This window comes from Physcomitrium patens, chromosome 23, assembly GCF_059467195.1.
Source record: "Physcomitrium patens ecotype Gransden chromosome 23, ASM5946719v1, whole genome shotgun sequence".
In the NCBI taxonomy this organism is placed as follows: domain Eukaryota; kingdom Viridiplantae; phylum Streptophyta; class Bryopsida; order Funariales; family Funariaceae; genus Physcomitrium; species Physcomitrium patens.
Genome location: NC_143432.1, coordinates 12,997,425 through 13,014,947, shown reverse-complemented (window position 1 = coordinate 13,014,947; position 17,523 = coordinate 12,997,425). Strand labels below are relative to the sequence as shown.

General features: G+C 39.9%; 2 protein-coding genes across 2 annotated transcripts; both read left to right on the top strand.

Annotated features, from left to right (window-relative positions):
• The first annotated feature begins 1,954 nt into the window (after positions 1-1,954).
• Positions 1,955-7,423, top strand: LOC112276185 (fumarate hydratase 1, mitochondrial). Its single transcript, XM_024507286.3, has 17 exons — positions 1,955-2,185; positions 2,420-2,537; positions 2,740-2,889; positions 3,041-3,151; positions 3,575-3,658; positions 4,043-4,141; positions 4,264-4,314; positions 4,485-4,534; positions 4,720-4,801; positions 4,911-5,005; positions 5,425-5,491; positions 5,593-5,643; positions 5,811-5,906; positions 6,075-6,173; positions 6,402-6,431; positions 6,606-6,671; positions 6,997-7,423. The coding sequence occupies exons 1-17, from the start codon at positions 2,016-2,018 to the stop codon at positions 7,078-7,080; spliced, it is 1,503 nt and encodes a 500-aa protein (XP_024363054.1). The 5' UTR covers positions 1,955-2,015; the 3' UTR covers positions 7,081-7,423.
• A 4,733-nt stretch (positions 7,424-12,156) lies between these two features.
• Positions 12,157-16,834, top strand: LOC112275984 (uncharacterized). The gene is made up of 5 exons (XM_024506886.3): positions 12,157-14,037; positions 14,244-14,462; positions 14,591-15,074; positions 15,188-15,438; positions 15,611-16,834. The coding sequence occupies exons 1-5, from the start codon at positions 13,447-13,449 to the stop codon at positions 16,271-16,273; spliced, it is 2,208 nt and encodes a 735-aa protein (XP_024362654.1). The 5' UTR covers positions 12,157-13,446; the 3' UTR covers positions 16,274-16,834.
• Positions 16,835-17,523: the final 689 nt, after the last annotated feature.

Sequence of the window (17,523 nt, the reverse complement as noted above, 5' to 3'; positions counted from 1 at the left end):
TGACTGTAATATACTTGGAATGCCTTAGATGTATCACAATGTCTTTATTATTAATTATAAATGTACTTCTATTCTTTTGAGATCTATTTAAAGATATATCTAAACTCCATAAATCTTGTTCATTTGGAAATAGAAATATGTGATAATAAAATAAGTGTAATGCAAAATATAGCAATGACTTCCATTAATATTTTTTACAACAAAGTCTTATTAGTTTAGACTCCCATTGCAGTTGGGACATTATGCAATTAAGCATTTTTTTTTGCTAAAGAGCCAAAAGCCAAATACGAAGATCATCTACGGATCAATTCAATCCTCAATTGACATTAACAAATAATTATACCATTAGATTGTAAGTAGAGCATGTTTATGCAAAGCTTCTATCATTTTACATTCTAAGCTAACATTTTTTGATAGAATAGTGGTAGATTTTTATAGTCAATTTTCATAGATTTTCATAGATTTTAATAGTATTAATTCAACAAATACTACATACATGTTCAGCTCAACTTACAGGTAAAAAAAATACATACTTGAATAAACTTAGAAATTTTATTTATAAGCAAAAGAAGATTTTTCATTTAATTGTATAACTCCTATGTGATCAATTAATATAGTTACCATCATTCTTAAAATGCTTATTGATTTTTGTTCCAACAATTATTAAAGCTAATATATTATAATAACTACATATATTTTTGTAAAAACTCTTTAGCTTAGTGACTAGTATCTTTTAACATGCTTCACAAAAGTTTTGGAGGATGATTGAACATAAAAAAGATAGATTTTCTATTAATACAACATGTATTGAAGTGTTGGTTTATTTCCAAAGTATTGAATATATGTTTGTCTATATAATGAAGTGCTTAACAATGGCCACAAGAAATAGTCAGCTTGCTATGTAAATGGCAAAGATTAATGACTTGCTCATCAAAAAGATGATGCACAAGAGGAATTTTGTATATTATTTGTCTTGTTGCAATGCATGCTTCTATATTTGCCAATAATTCTTATTAATGCTTTACCTTCATGTAAAATTTGCAACATCCAACAACTTGCTCACAATCTACTAAAAAAAGCTTGTATACATTATATTTTATTTGCAACATTATGACGCATAGCGTCTTGTATGTAATGCACAAGATTCTCATATTTTTATTGAATTGTTGTGCATGTCCCATGCCATTCTTTAGTCAATTGGTTTAGACACACTTTGTATTTTTTCACCGTTAAAGAATAAAATATGAAGAAGTAGTAGCTAAAAAGTCTATCTTTAAGGATTATAAAGTAACAATAAATTAAATAGATTAAAACATTTAAAAAAAATGAATTCATTTTAATCCTATAAATTTTTAAGAAAATTTATATAAGATAAAATAAAATGATCAAATTACAAGTGCATATTTCTATTCTTCTTGAAATAATCTAGAATTTTTAAAAAAATATGAAAATTTAAATAAAAAAATAAAATTAATGAATTATTATAATTTATTTTAATGATTTGTAATATATTTAATAATTAAAAATAAAATTCTCAAGAAAAATCTTTATACTAATTTTTTGATTATGTAAAATTAGATTGGCTAATTTCAGTTATTTTATCACACAGACACAATTCTATAATACGATAGACAAATAAATTTAACAACAAGATGAACATCAACACACAATGTCAAGGAATGAAACTGAAACAGGTCGATTGAAATGGCCAGTAGATCAGATTGAATGGAATACGAATGATTCTACTTTTGTGTATTTTTGTACATTTACAGAACGCTACGAATATTTAAAGCCAATACGTTCACATATGAGTTCATCCATCCGCACGACCGCATAACTATCACCCATCCAAAAGTGAATGAATAAATGAAGATGAATGAAGAATTGCTGCGGCGATGGACAGAAGAGCAAGACGAAGGAGTGAGTGAGTGTGTGAGTGAGTGAGCTTTGCTGTGTTTTGAGCTTGATTGCCGCAAAACCCTAATCGAGTTTTTTGCGAGCTCGTGGAGCTCGCAATGACGCTCTTGACGAAGATGGCGTCCGCACGGCGGTGGATGCGAGTTCATTCCTCGACAGCTGCAGCCTCGCGCAATTTCACCTTCCAATTCGTCCGCTCTCTCACAGGCGGAGGTGGATTCAGGGAGGAGCGTGACACCTTTGGCCTCATTCAAGTCCCCAATGACCGGTGCGTGTGGTTGCTCTTCTCAACTTTTCTGATTCCCTTGATTGCGCCAATTTACCGAGTTACGGTTTCTCGATCGTTTGTGGTTGATATTACGCTCCATTTCAGTGATTGTGTTAGTGGACGATTATGGTGTGTTATGGCGCGCTACGATCAGAGTTCTTGGAGTTGATCAGCTCATTGATTTTGTGGTTGATGGTGTAATGTTGATCGAGGTTTTGTAATTGTGTTGGTCAGATACTGGGGTGCTCAGACTCAAAGATCTGTACAGAATTTTGAGATTGGGGGTGAATCCGAACGGATGCCGAAACAGCTTGTTGAAGCTCTTGGCATCCTTAAGAAGTGCGCTGCCATTGTAATTCCTAGCCTGCCTCGCTTTCGTTGTTTTGTTTCTTTGAATGTTCGTAGTGGAAATTTATAGAAAGGGTTTGTTAATTTGTTCAATGATAAGCAGTTATTTTGATCTATCGTCTCTGGAACTTCGGCGAATTGCCTGGTCGGAGGTAACCTGGAATCGCACGATACTCATTCCAGCTGCACTCTTGTGATTGAGGCAGGTGAACATGGAATATGGTCTGGACAAGAAATTTGGCGAGGCCATCGTAAAAGCGGCCAGTGAGGTAGCTCAGGGAAAGCTGACTGACCACTTTCCACTTGTTGTTTGGCAAACGGGCAGCGGCACTCAATCGAATATGAATGCCAATGAGGTATTTGCTGAATTGTCCTGCTGGCGTCTTGATACTGGATAATGCTCTTTGAACATATTCCTAATCATCAATTCTTGTTCGAGGACGTTATTCAAACATGAGTCGGCATGTAGTCTGCCTCACTCTTTTGAACTTTCGTGCGATTTTACAGGTGATTGCTAATCGTGCGGGTGAGATTATCGGTATCCCTATTGGCAGCAAGGGGGTCCATCCCAACGATCACGTTAACATGAGTCAATCCTCAAATGACACCTTTCCAACGGTTCGTAGCCACACTCTGTTGTAATTCAACTTAAAATAATGGGAACTTATCTTGGTCTGAAACAAGTAGCTATTGCTAGTTGCAGGTGGTTTACTTCATCTACGTACAGAAAACTCACTTTTGTATTTTGTGTATTTTTTTAAAAGAGAATCCTTTAAGGAGAATTAATTATGTTGTACGAAGTTATAGTGCAAGACACTTCCATGCTTTGCAAACGAACGGAGTGTCTTCTGTAAATGTCCTTTATTGTTGGTTGGTTTCAATGGGGATATTTATGTAGGATTCCTTTTTTGCCGTTTGCCTCGGTATAGTGGTAATGGGTGTCGTAGTTTAAATAAATAATATCTCCATCACTTGTAATACAATTTTGTGCTGAATTGAATGTTGAATAACTCTGTCTTGGTTTCTTTTGATTTTCCTCAGGCGATGCATATTGCAGCAGCTATAGAGGCTACCAGTAGGCTACTTCCCCATTTGCATGCCCTGCACGAAGCGCTTATTGAGAAGGTATATATACTTTTAAGACTGGAGTACGTTGGTTCAAAGTCTTTGTCTTGAATTCTGCTGGAATTTCGAGAATAAGTTCACTATTTATTCCGAGATAAATTTGTGGTTATTAGGTTATGGATATTTTTTAATTCATGTGACTGCAGCCCTTTGCTGAACATCCACTGGAGTTTTCTATTATTGGTTTCCGGATCACATGTCCTTGGGCATGAGAATATACATAATACGTTTTCTTTTTATTGTTTGATCTTGCCTTCGTGGATGTTGAGCTCGTGGTAACTCTATGTTTCTTTCCAAGGTGGATATGCATCTTCAAGTTCAATATTGATTTGTCTGAATCTTGCGTAATATTGGCTGACGGTTTGATATTTTGGTTTTTGGCAGCAAAATGATTTTAGCGACATTGTTAAGATTGGTCGCACTCATACTCAAGATGCTGTTCCACTCACCCTCGGACAAGTGTTTAGTGCATACTGCACACAGGTTTAATCAAATCTGCTCATCGTTTTCTTTTACATTTTTTTTCAGGTTACGGGATTTATTTATTTATTTATTTATTTATTTAAAAAAAATTGGAACAGCTCTGACGGCATCATGTGATGTAGGTGCAATATGGAATAGAGAGAGTCGAGAACACCCTTCCTCGCCTTTATCAGGTTTGAAATCAGCATTTATATTTTATTATTTTTAGCTGTTTGTGAGCGTGGTATTGTCTTGATGTATGATGCTTCCCATTTTAGTATATTATATGCTTGGTTGATTTACTTGAGCAACTTAATGTACCAGAATTTGAACCTCAACTTATCTTGCATTTCCATTTTTGCAGTTGGCTCAAGGAGGGACGGCTGTTGGAACTGGACTCAACACCAAGAAGGGGTATGAAGTCACTCATATTTTACTTGAACATCTTAAATGAGGGCTGTATTAACTTGTTTTAAAATCACAAGATTGAGTATTAAACATTTAGAAGAAATTGGATTGGATTTCCATTCTGATGCGCTTTATTTATAGTTTATAATCACGAATTGTGTTTAAAATTGTTATTAACACTGAGTTTGCAGGTTTGATAAGAAGTTTGCAGCTCAAGTGGCAAAGGAGACAGGATTACCATTTGTTACAGCTCCAAACAAGTTTGAAGCATTGGTACGATTTCTTCTACTGGTCTCGGCTACTAGCATCTTCAATCCTCAACTTTGTGGAGCAGCGATTATGTCGAGTCGCGGCCTAATGTTTTTGCTGCATGTCTGCACAGGCAGCTCATGACGCTATTGTAGAATGTAGTGGTGCACTCAACACTGTAGCTGTTTCTCTTATGAAGATTGCCAATGACATTCGTTTGTTGGGAAGGTACGATTACCTCCCTGATCTAACCCCAACTTATGGTAGAAGGCATAGGGTAATCGTCGATCGTGGTTTTGTTGCTGCATCTTCATTCAGGTTCAACTAGGAGGTGAATTTTGTTATGTAAGATGGACTTGACGTTGTTTAAATATTTTTAGGCATTGCCTCTCTCTTTCCCTTAATGATTACATACTCTAAATGATTTGAGCGTATTTGTAGGCACAGACACAGCCAGTAAGTTTGTTTAAAGTGTTCAGTTGCATGAGCCTGGTAGCAATACTAGCAAGACTGAAACAGTTTCAAACTTTCTGCTGCTAGAGCTTCTAGTCATCATTTTTCTAGTGAATAGTATAAACCTGGGAGTAGTTTTTTTTCTGTTTTTAAGGCTTTCAATCATTTAGCGACGTTCGTCTTAAATGTTTCAGTGGACCTCGATGCGGGCTGCATGAGTTGATTTTACCGGAGAATGAACCTGGCAGCAGTATCATGCCGGTACAGTCCGATTTTTTCTTCTTCTTCTTTTGTTTTTATTTGTTTATTCTTCCATTTCTTCTTTTCCTGCAAGAACTGATGAGAGTTTGGGGATACTGCAGGGTAAGGTCAATCCCACACAGTGCGAGGCTTTAACAATGGTTTGCGCTCAGGTAACGGTTCATCATTTTTTGTTGAAAATTATACCCCTAGGTACTTAACCTCGATCATAAGAGTTGAACAATTTTTGAAACCTGAATTATTTATCCTGATTGGTATGGCATTTTTTCATATTAGGGTGCATTATGGCCGCTTGATATATGCTTGATTTTATATGCAGGTAATGGGTAACCATACTACCATTACAGTAGCGGGTTCTAATGGGCACTTTGAACTCAATGTTTACAAGCCTGTCATGATCAACGCTTTGCTTCAGGTACGTGTTTCTTATTTGACTCTAAATTGTGATTTGCTTAGTCCAGTCGTGATTTTTTCACACCACCGTTTTCTGTATGTGGTTTTAGCTGTCCATTTGTCCCGCACAAGTTATTTCAAACATAGGAAGAGTAGTTTTCTAATGGATGGTATTGGGATGCATATGCAGTCAATGGTGTTGCTTGGAGACGCCGCAGAGTCTTTCAGGAAGAACTGTGTTGTGGGCATTGAAGCTAATCGCAACCATATTGATAATTTGATGCGAAGGGTATGTTTCCTGGGGATGATATGTTAGTTTTATCTTCAGGTCTATTTGCATGTATTCGATCTTGTATCAGTGTAATGTCATACTGTTCAGGTCTTTACTTGACTGGTATGTTAACCCTCGAATACTGAACTAAGCAGTGCATGTAATTTTTTGATGTTGTCTGTGATGTTCGTCTCAAATTATTTTACTGATCAATCGTGTTGTGGGTTGGCTTATGTTGAAACGCAGTCGCTAATGCTTGTGACTGCGCTCAACCCTGTAAGTTCACTTGCCTTCTTTTTGTGCGTTTAATTAAGTTGGACGGCTGCTATTATTTTGAAAGGAGATTTTATTGCTCTATGCGTTTGGGGTTGTCTTGATGAGTACAATTGTGTGCTGAGTGTGGACATTCTCTCCGGAAGTGGCATTGCTGATTTCATTCTTGTTGGGCAGAAAATTGGTTATGACAAAGCTGCAGCATGTGCGAAGAAAGCTCACAAAGAAGGGACTACATTGAAGGCAAGACCTCAGTTTTTGTGTTGTGCTGGGTTCTGCAGTTAACAAAAGTCATTTATGCACGCTTCTGTTTCTTGGATATGGATGTTAATGTCGCACCGCCTGTCATTATGTAACCAGTCTGTTTATGTTTGTGCTGATTGGTTTCATGCTACTATGGTCAAAGCTTGTACCTGGAATTATTTCCGAATCACCTAGTGTTTAAGAAGTACGTTGAGTTAGAAATCTGCTTTCATTAGGCATGTTTCAGGTGCTCTTGTTTTTTTAGCAAGATCGATTGTGTAAGGTTTTTCCATCGTTATATTAAAAGTTCACCTTTGTTACGCAGGAAGCTGCTATGAGTCTGGGCTATCTAACATCTGAAGAGTTTGATGAGTGGGTCGACCCAAAGAAAATGTTGGGACCATCATAGGCCCAGTCAAACTTAATCGCTCTGTGGATCACAACACAGGACGTGCCCGACACAGCACATAAAATATCACGATTTTAAATTATGCACATAGGGCAACGTGGCCCTTCGTAATGTTGGATCAGCTTCTTCAATTGCAGCCATGGGGTTCTCTTAGTGAATCGCCCAATTGGAAATTCGGACGATTTTCTCGCTTATGCGTTGATGGAATTGAAGCCCACGACAAGGAAATCTAACTGACCGAGGATTTCTTAACTTGAGGAGACCATTCATGGAGCATTGGCAACCTTTACTTATTGGATTTTTGCATCCAGTGTCTTAAATAAAGAGCAAGTTGAAAAGCAAATCTCTGATACTTAACATTGTCGATCACACTCAACCGAATGTTTCGCAGTCAGTAAGTTTGAATTGATGTCTTTTTCTTTGTTCAGCGATGTGTGTATGTGTTTATGTGTGTGTGTGTGTGTGTTTTTTGTTTTTTAAATTAATTTACTTCGTTTTTTAGGAATGTTGCTCCATATGCACGTAGGTGCTTTGTTATGGGTGTTAAAACTTCATCAGCTGCTTTTATTAGATGGTGCCGCAGAATAATGCGCAAGGTACGAGTCTACTGTCCTAGTCATACTGTGTTTCAGGTCTTGCCTAGGAGTCTGTTGAAGAACCTAGTAGAACCTAGTAGATTCTACAATAATTAACAGCTCACGTTCGTTATTGTTGGGTGCTTTTAGTTGTGCCGTGTTTAGCTATCCGTGTATGCTGATGAGATTGCCTACCAAACAGACACTTGCAAAGTTTGTTTGACTTCATAACTTCAAACATGAAAATGAAACCCCAATGCCATGTTGATGAAACGTTCTGGCTTATCCCTGACCATCCTAGTTCCGACGCATGTCATTTGGGTTTTTTGTAAGGTATTAGTTTCTTTTGAGTACAATTGATCGTTACTTATTGCTCTGTAACCAACGTGACAATCTTCGGATATTTCACAGCATCAGGTGTATGCCCAGCCTCTTCATTGAAATTTGCATGTGTTAGCAGCTCAAAAGTGTTCCACAGTACTGAAGGCTCGTGCAAGCGTTCCGCTGGTGCTATCTCCTTGCTAATGCCCAGCCTAGCTTTTCATGAATAAAACTATTCAACCTTTTGAGGACCGGTCCAGATATTGAGCAAGTTGGAATATCGAGATATCAATCCAGTTTCCCAGCTTTTTCGTAGAGGTTTGATCCTATCAGCTTGATATTTTCTAGTATCCTATTCCGCAGATTTTGAGGAGCTGTGGGAGCGCATGTCCTATCTTACATATGCCAACATACGGGCAGGAGAACATTCTAACCTACTGGGGAAAGTCTTCAAAGAACGCTGCGTAATATTTACCTACCATGTTGATTTACGAACAGGGTCTAGAGTGTCACTATGTCGGGAAGTGCTAGAATATATATATATATATATATATTTGTAGCCCTGATCCTTCTAGGTGTCCTGCACAATTAAGTTACTCTTCAGAGAGCGCAGTTCAAAAGGTAACTTATCAGTTTTGGCCAAACATCATGCCACTGCTGTAGACAATCTAACAAAAATATCTTCCGATTCCTCTGTACACATTGCAAGCTCGGATGATGTGGAATGTCCTTGCGTAACTCTGTTGGCTGAAAACTCTGTTGCCACCCTGTCCCTGTCCAAATTTATTACACCTCGAAGCACGTTGGAGGGCTTGACCACCCGAGGGCCAAGTAATGACAAGTTCAACAACCCTAATCGGTAAAAACAAGTACAGACATCGTCTTCGGAAAGTCCTCCCACATTAAGACAATTTTTTTTTTTTTAAAAAAAACACCCACCATAAATTCGAATGCCGAAGTTGGGCAGTAGTTCCTTAAATTCAAAAATCCCACACCCCTCCATCTATTTTCTTTTCCTTCTAATTTCTATGTTTTGAAGTATCCCCGCAAGCAGTGTCGCCGCAAACAACAAACAAATACTTAACCGAAGTTGGGTTTTACCACGAAGACACGCATCCCGAGAGAAATGAAAGAAATCGTCCACGTCATCACACGGAACGCCACAACCCACAAACATTCCTTGAGGTAAGCTCACATGCACATGCGTGTGGAAAGCAAAAAATCAAACAAACAACCAAACAAACAAACAATGGAAGAGTAACAAGTGGGAGGGGGTGGGGTAATGGAAATGGAGTAGCTTGCATGCTGGCACTCTCATGCATGGCGCATGGTCCGAGATCTTTATCGAGCTCAGCAATCAAACACCGACAGCCCTTCATGGGGCTCATCCCCGTCCCCCAACTCCTGTCCCTGCGAACCGCCAGCGGAGCGAGTGGTAAAGAGCTCAAATTGAAGGTAAATAGAGGGAGAGAAAGGGCGCGAGCGACCGAGAGTGGGATATTTTAGAGGTGGGGTCATGGATCAGCTGCAAAGGCCCTCACGAAAGCGCAGAAAAGCAGTTGCGGCGTGTGGCCAAGACCACAAGAGTGGGTTCGAAGGCGGCACAAGAGCAAGTGGCTCCCTGCACGATGATCACCTGAGGGCGCTTCCTCGCCCGCCACGTGGCCCTTCTCCATGGATCTTAAATGACCATATCTCGCCGATCCGTTCCCGCGTTCCCAATCCCGTTCTCAGACGCTCTTTTCCGTTCCCCTTTCTTCGTCCTTCTGCGCGAGCTTTCTGGCGTGTCCTCGCAGTTTCGCTGCCCTATATGGATGAATACGTGTTATTCATCCATCCTATATCTTTTGCCTTTTTCATCTTCATTATGATATTTAACCTCTTTACACCAGCTCGCTTTTTTAGGTATTGTGCGTGTGTGTGTGTGTGTGTGTGTTTGTGTGCTTTTTTAAATATCACAATGATGTGGGTGTGTGAGCCGAAACCAATAGCTTGTGTGTTAAGATATATTTATTTGAGACTTTAAAAAAAAAAAAAAAAAAGTTTGAATATATTTTGCATGTGCATGAAAAGAAAAAAATAATCGTGACTAAAAAGTGGTGTAATTACCTTCGTCATTTTGATATTATATTTGTTGGGTATAATAGAATCGACTTGTGGGCTAATTCAAAGGGAGATAGTGTCCAATGAAAGAATGGATGCTACTTGGAAGTCAAACAATGGCTACTTCTAACCTTAATGTGAAGATGCTTATTATAACCCATTGTTATTGTTTTTGTTTTTTTTTTTAGGTTGTTGATTGCAACCTCATTTGGATGTTTGAGTTATTTGTTATGTAGAAGATAATGTGATGTGGAAGTTACGTACCAAAAAAAGAAATAAGTTTGAAGACTATTTGCTTTATTCCTACCCAAAAGAAAACACCGAAGCATTTGTTAAAATTTGATTCTATTTGCACTATTCACATGGCAGAAATACATGTTAAGCTTTTTGTAAGGAAAAAATGTGAGCACTAATTATGTTTCATATTTTTTCTATTATATTTCAAACCCATGTCAAGAAATTATAACATATATATTTCATATAACATAAAAATATTTATTTATCAAATAATTCAATTAGTTCATCGGAACGATTCTGGTAATAATGAAAATACGTTGTTGGAGCTGGTTTGTCAGGATCCTATAGCCATGATTTCCAAAACTTTCAAGTAAAATTCATTAATGTGCAACTTTTTAAACAATTTTTTTCGATTGTTTATCATTTGATAGTATTTTATTTTTATTTTTTTATATTGTTTGGTTTTACTTACCAATTCTTTAAATACCCATATAAAGTATTTGCAAAATTATTTTTGAAATATTACATATCAAGTACAAAACAGTGGAGAATAATCTTACATATTTCTGATTGGCATTTTCTCAGGAATATAGTCATTATTTATTTATTTATTATTAGTGTTCTTATGTTTTTACTACTAGATTTTATATTCACAGTGAATGAATCTTGTTTAGCTACAAAGAGCGCGTCAATGTTTTACTTTACTTTTGAGGATATTAAAAAATTGGGATGTAATTAATAGCTATAGTATATTTTTATGACACTAAGTGACCATTTTATTAAATCACGCTTTCAATAATAGTCAAAAAGAAGCATAAGATCCATTTCATCTGGAAAAGTTTTATCTTGTAGCAGGATTAAAAAAAAAAAAAAAAAAAAAAGAAGAAGAAGCAGAAATTAGACTTTAATGAAAAGTTACTTAATACAATCGCATTAAATAATACCCTGTTTACAATATTTCAATCTTGAAGAAATATATTTATTTGTTATACAATATTCAATATTTTCAGAGGAAAATATTTCGTCGAACGAGGGCATTTCATCGACGGACGGTAAAAGTTTTCGGTCGTCATCGTCGTCGTCGTCGTCGTCGTGGCTGCAAGGCGGCACTAGCGGGCAGCGTAGCGTCGTTGGGCTGCGGAGTTGCAGCGCAGGGCAGCGATGGCGGGCGAGGCGGAGGAGCCGCGAGGAGCCGCGAGGAGCCGCGAGGAGGAGAAGGAGAGAGTTACCAGGGGAGGGGGGAAACAGCCGCGAGGAGCCGCGAGGAGGAGAAGGAGAGAGTTACCAGGGGAGGGGGGAAACAGCCGCGAGGAGCCGCGAGGAGGAGAAGGAGAGAGTTACCAGGGGAGAGGGGAAACAGCCGCGAGGAGCCGCGAGGAGGAGAAGGAGAGAGTTACCAGGGGAGAGGGGAAACAGCCGCGAGGAGCCGCGAGGAGGAGAAGGAGAGAGTTACCAGGGGAGAGGGGAAACAGCCGCGAGGAGCCGCGAGGAGGAGAAGGAGAGAGTTACCAGGGGAGAGGGGAAACAGCCGCGAGGAGCCGCGAGGAGGAGAAGGAGAGAGTTACCAGGGGAGGGGGGAAACAGCCGCGAGGAGCCGCGAGGAGGAGAAGGAGAGAGTTACCAGGGGAGAGGGGAAACAGCCGCGAGGAGCCGCGAGGAGGAGAAGGAGAGAGTTACCAGGGGAGAGGGGAAACAGCCGCGAGGAGCCGCGAGGAGGAGAAGGAGAGAGTTACCAGGGGAGGGGGGAAACGGAACAATATCTGAGGGAAAAGTGCGTTACTGGGGTACGGGGCCGGAATAGTAATCCCAACCTGGTGTGCATTGCATTGCGCTTTTCTGTTGTCTTCGTCGGCTCTTGCTCTCAAGCCGAGTCGCCATGCTTTCAGCTCCCCAGCTGCTGCTCCACGCTTCGCTCCTGTGCTTCCATGTTCCTCGTTCGCTTGGATTGCCTTCGATTCCCTTCGCGTTGCGGAGGAGGTTCGCTTCGCGTTTCGTGTGGTTTTGAGAGGTTGGTTCCCCCGTGAATCGTTCCTTGGGCCATTCCGCGAGGCTTTATTAGAGGAGTGGTGGTTTTATTTTTGGGTTTGTTTCGCGAGGCGGTCAACTGGGGGATTTTGGTTTGCTGGGAAGGTTTGCGCTGGCTGGGCTGGGTCGATTGAGCTGCTGAGCCGGTAGCGTTGTGACCCGCTGTGCGTGGTGTCGAGAGTGGAACGATTTTGATGCCGGCGTTTGAAGCCGGTGTTAAACGTTTGGATCCTTCCTTCTATTTTATATGAGCGTTTAGGCTTTTTTGGGGCGTGTTTTGGAGTTTCGAAGAGAATGTTCGGGATTTGAAGTGTTGCGTGGCCTTTATCTGCTGCGCGATCTCTTTTCGTCTTGGTGTTTTTTAGAGGAATTATTAGACTAGCGAGAATATGACGACGATTCTTAAAAGATAGTTTCGGTAGGCTGTGTATATGACAGGGTCTGGAATTTAAGATTTTTAGACGAGTGTTTTTGAAGGTGATAGTTGTAAGAGTAACTCGAGATTCCTTTGGGTTTTTTTTTTTGGGTTTAAATATTCTATCTTCTTCTTCTTATTCTTCTCTTCTCCTTCTTTTCCCAATCTTGACGTTACTATTGCAACCTTCGATCCTTGTTGTGTATATGTCTGTTTGATTGTTTGTTTGTTTGCGTGTTTTTTCGGGGTGATCTCGAAGTGGTTTTAGTATCCCGTCTTCTTTTTCTGGAAATTCAATTCACGAACGAACAATTACCCCTCTCTTGTACCATCCCCGAACCGATCCAGCTACTGACGACGAATTACAAATTTAATCACTGTTTTCCCTTTTCATATCTTACAAGACCTGGTGCCGATGCGTAGCATGATGTCTTGTTGAGAGGCGCAGAGAATTAAAGTTCTTTCATACGTGGCCAGAATCCTAAGGCATGCTTTAGGAAACGAGCATGTGTAACTATTTATCTGAAGACTACTACTACTTTTTTCTTTTCAAGCGACATAATATGTTCCTTTGGAGACGGAGATGATAGACACCCTAAAAGTTGAGACGTGAATACCACAGCCTTCATAAATTAGAATTCTATCGAGTTATACGCATTGGCTGGTGTGCAACAACACTACCCTGGGAGCATGTTGCGTCCAGAATTGAACGAGCGATGCAGAGTGCGTTTTGAAACAGTAGTAGGGTCGCACAATAGCAGCGCGGAGCTCAATAATGTTCAGGTTAGGGGAACATCTGAAGGTTCACATCAGTGGCTCGAGCGCACTGCAGCAGACGTAATTATCAGAGCAAGAGAGTCACCCTTTCGAGTTTCAATACCAGGGAACATTCGAATGCAACAGTTTGGAGCAATGCTTGCATCTGTGGCTTCTTTGTGTCCGGTCAATGCGAAACAACATACGAGCAACTATGCGTCAGATTCGTGTGCTCGTAACTGTGAAGTCATGGACTCCTCTGGCTACTCCGGCGAATCCTCTGAAAGCTCAACTATGTCTGATGGGGACTCTGTAAATATTAACGATAGTCAGCCTTTGCTGAGGAGTACGTCGAGGGCCTCAGGTATCATAAAAAATAAGATGTGTTCTGAAAGAAAGGGAGCACAGGTGCATGCGTCGAGTGGATCGATGTTAGAGGAGAATGAGGGCGAGAATGAGGTCGACGAAGGTGTGAATACTATGCCCGAGAGTCCTACGAGAGTTTCTGATTCTGAAACTCACTCGGTAAGGGTTTCGAATGACGCTTGACTTTTATTTTACGCATTACCTACCACTCTCCAATTGCTTCAGATTTTGGATATTTTTCTAGCACGACGAATTTCCTAATTAGTGCTCTCTTCTTCTTCTAAACATTTTTTTTATATTTTTGAACATGAATTTTACTATTATGGGTTTTCTCGTATGAGTATTAATCAATAAGTTTTGGACAGATTCAAAAAGAGCGTGAGTCAGCAGCAACGACATGGACTGATGACAAGCACAGCTCATTCTTGGATTCCATGGAGGCAACATTTGTCAGAAGCTTGTTTGGCCAGCAGGGGCTCGGTCACTTGGGCATCCATGGGAATTCAGCTCAGCTTGATGACTCGGAACAAGATTGTGTGGAGTCTCGACCAGTTGATGATTATGGCATATCTCATCGTACTGAGGTGAGTAACGGGCCTAATTGTTATCCTCTATAGGTGACGCATTATTAGGGAAATATGATTTGTACAATGCTAATGCATTGACCTGCTATGCTTCTGAGGGTAATGTTATGTTTCTTTGTCGTTTCCAGCTTTTCGAGTTAATGCAAGGAGGACAACAGCAGTCATATTATACGTCACATGGGCCATCTTCTGCCCCTGCTGTCTTCGCCAACCCTTGGGTTCGGCATTTCAAGCCAAAAGTATCGAGGTCTGAACATGGATATAATCTTCCATTATCTGCTCCAGTGGACGTTACTGATGCTCATGTCAAGGAAGTCTCTGCGGCCATTGACGTGACTGAGGCGAATTTGACTTACATTGAAAGGGATCGGAGCACTCTCGACGCTATTACATTAGATTGTGATGTTGAAAACAAAGAGGAGAGTGGAGCTAGTGAGGATGTTGTTTACAATTATCCCCAGTGCGGCGCTGAGGTTCTTGAGATAGATCAGGGCTTACGATTATGGCAAAGTCGTTTACACAAAGGTGGACAAACGATGGCTAATCCTAGTAACAGGAAAGACATGGCGAGCAGGGTGCTGAAGAGGCCGTTAAATGTCGAGGTTGAAAACGGTGAGCATATCTGTCATTCGATGTCTTATGTGCTGGATATGTGACTCTTGATGTGTTTCCGTCCTATTCATGTACGCAAGAGTTTCCTTCTGAACTGCTAACTGTTTTTACAGCTGACGTTTTCGTCACCAAGAGAATCAAGTTTACTCAACAGGATTTGGCGCAGAAGGATCTAGAAATGCTTGACCAATACGTTGCCAAGCAGCGGTCAGAAAGCTTTCAAGCTTCTGCCGAGCACTCTGAACAAGTGACCCTGGACCATGCATGGAAAGTTATTGAACCTTCTGTCGACCCAGCTGGCCCGTTATTGGTGTTTGAACACACAGACACACCGAAAATGGTGGGAAAGAGACCAAAAGATCAGGTACATCTCAATTGCCACATTGTCTGATTTTGTTAGAAGCTTATGCTTGGATCCATACAAAGGTTCACAGTAACTAGTTTTTATAGTTTACCCATACATTTATTCTTATGATACGAATCAATGTGATGTGCTGAGGTTATTAGATGCAACACGCTTGGCTTGTTATCTGCAGGTGGTTCCCTTGCTTGCGCGGATGGATAGCTATGAGAGTAAAAGTTCTTCCTCATTTCCAGATCTGAATGCGCCATTTCTTCTTTCCACTGCAGTTGCATGCACAGGTGATGAGCCTAGTTCGGTGGGCCATGCAAATAGAACCTTGTCATTTGTACCAGATTTGAACACTCCTCTAGCAGTTTCTGTTGCAACTACATACACAACCAACCAACCCACCATCCATTTTATGGAGGACGGAGCGGCTGCTGCGACATCATGGTCTCCAGAGCCCAAAGCTGGAAAAGAAGAGGCAGGCCAAAGCTATGACTTTGGGGGCGCATCGTATCATCCTCTTGCTCTGAGTGATGACAGATACGCGTTAGACGGCTGCGCTAGTGGGGGATCCACCTGGTTGGTTGGAAAACACGGCTGTGAGTGGGAAAACGGTGCATTTCCTTCGGACCTCCAAACTCAAGGCTTGGAAGCTGGTGAGGCCTATGAATGTGAGCCACCACTGTCACTGAAGTCAACGATTAACTCCAAAACGTGGACGTGGGGTCTTCATGGGTTGCGACGCCGGTTGCATGACACGGAAGGGCGTGCACCGCCATCTCGCTCCTTGCGGGACAGCATTCGTTTCAGTGACCCACTTGTGGTCCGGCCATCTGGGCAGCAAGTCTAGAGGAAGCTTGCATTCCAGAACAATTTTGAGAGGATTGAGAGGTTCTTACCCTGTCGCACCCATTTTTTTGAGGACTTTTATGTAGCAAGCCACACACAATCCCTCCTTTCATTCCTCCAGCAAGCTGCCTTATAAGGAAGGCTGTGTTGACTTGGTTCTGATAGGGAAACTTGCTGTTGTGAATAATGCCTGCTGTCCTTGTGATTACATCGTAGTGTTTTCCTCCGATGTATTCTCACTCACTCCCTCCCTCCCTCCCTCCCTCCCTCCCTCCCTCACTTTGTATAATGCTTACTATGCTTTCAGAGATTTTCTTAGCTACGCATCAAATTCAGGACAATTACTGAGAGTGAGTATATATAGATATAGATACAAAGATTGATAGACTGATAGATAAAAAGAGATGATCAATCAGTTCTGCAAATTAGTAACGAGTGGGAAATTCTTAGTTCAATTAATGGGATTTATTCTAACTTTTGGTATTGTGAGTGGCATATCTGAAACGATGTCCGTCAATCGTTTTTTTGAAGGTGAAATAAATGTCTGGGATGTGTTGTTGTTCTTGTGATGTAGGCTGTATGAAACTAAATAGCATATTTGTGCTAAAGTTCGCTTGTGACAAAAATTAACTGTGCATGAACTTAAGCTGTGTGGATGTGCATGAAAGTAGGTTTGATGTACATACATACATACACATGTATATATATATATATATTGCAGATCAATTTGAACTATTTGTTGATAATTTTAATCTACTGTTTAACATACCAAAAAAGATATGTTGTTGCAATATATTACGAACCAAAATGTATCTTATGAAATGAAATTTGTATTTATCTGTAAATCTAACGGTATAATTATTTTTCTCAATAAACACTCAACCATGTATTAAATAAATCCTTCAAAACATCTTGTACATGTTTTTATTTATTTATTTATTTGCTTGTATAAAACCTACTGCATTTCACCTATACTTACAAAATATGTTGAATAACCCACAACCTGAAAAAATCATGTTCTTATTAAATTAAAAAACATTCAATATAAAATATTTAAAGTATTTATTTTTTTTTATTTTTTTTAATTATTATTATTATATACATATAAAATTTTCATTTTGTTGATAACTCTGTTTCATCAAATAAATTCATCTAGGAAAGCCATGCATTCACACATATACATAGTAAATTTTTATTTACAGTAAAAAATTATAGAATAAATGTATAATAATAGAATTGTGTGCAATGGAT

Coding starts and splice junctions, on each gene's coding strand:
- LOC112276185 (XM_024507286.3), top strand. CDS start 2,016: ATGACGCTCTTGACGAAGATGGCGTCCGCACGGCGGTGGATGCGAGTT. Junction 3,152..3,574: donor CAAATGACACCTTTCCAACG/GTTCGTAGCCAC, acceptor GATTTTCCTCAG/GCGATGCATATTGCAGCAGC. Junction 5,644..5,810: donor TAACAATGGTTTGCGCTCAG/GTAACGGTTCAT, acceptor TTTTATATGCAG/GTAATGGGTAACCATACTAC.
- LOC112275984 (XM_024506886.3), top strand. CDS start 13,447: ATGTTGCGTCCAGAATTGAACGAGCGATGCAGAGTGCGTTTTGAAACA. Junction 14,038..14,243: donor CTGATTCTGAAACTCACTCG/GTAAGGGTTTCG, acceptor AGTTTTGGACAG/ATTCAAAAAGAGCGTGAGTC. Junction 15,075..15,187: donor AAATGTCGAGGTTGAAAACG/GTGAGCATATCT, acceptor CTGTTTTTACAG/CTGACGTTTTCGTCACCAAG.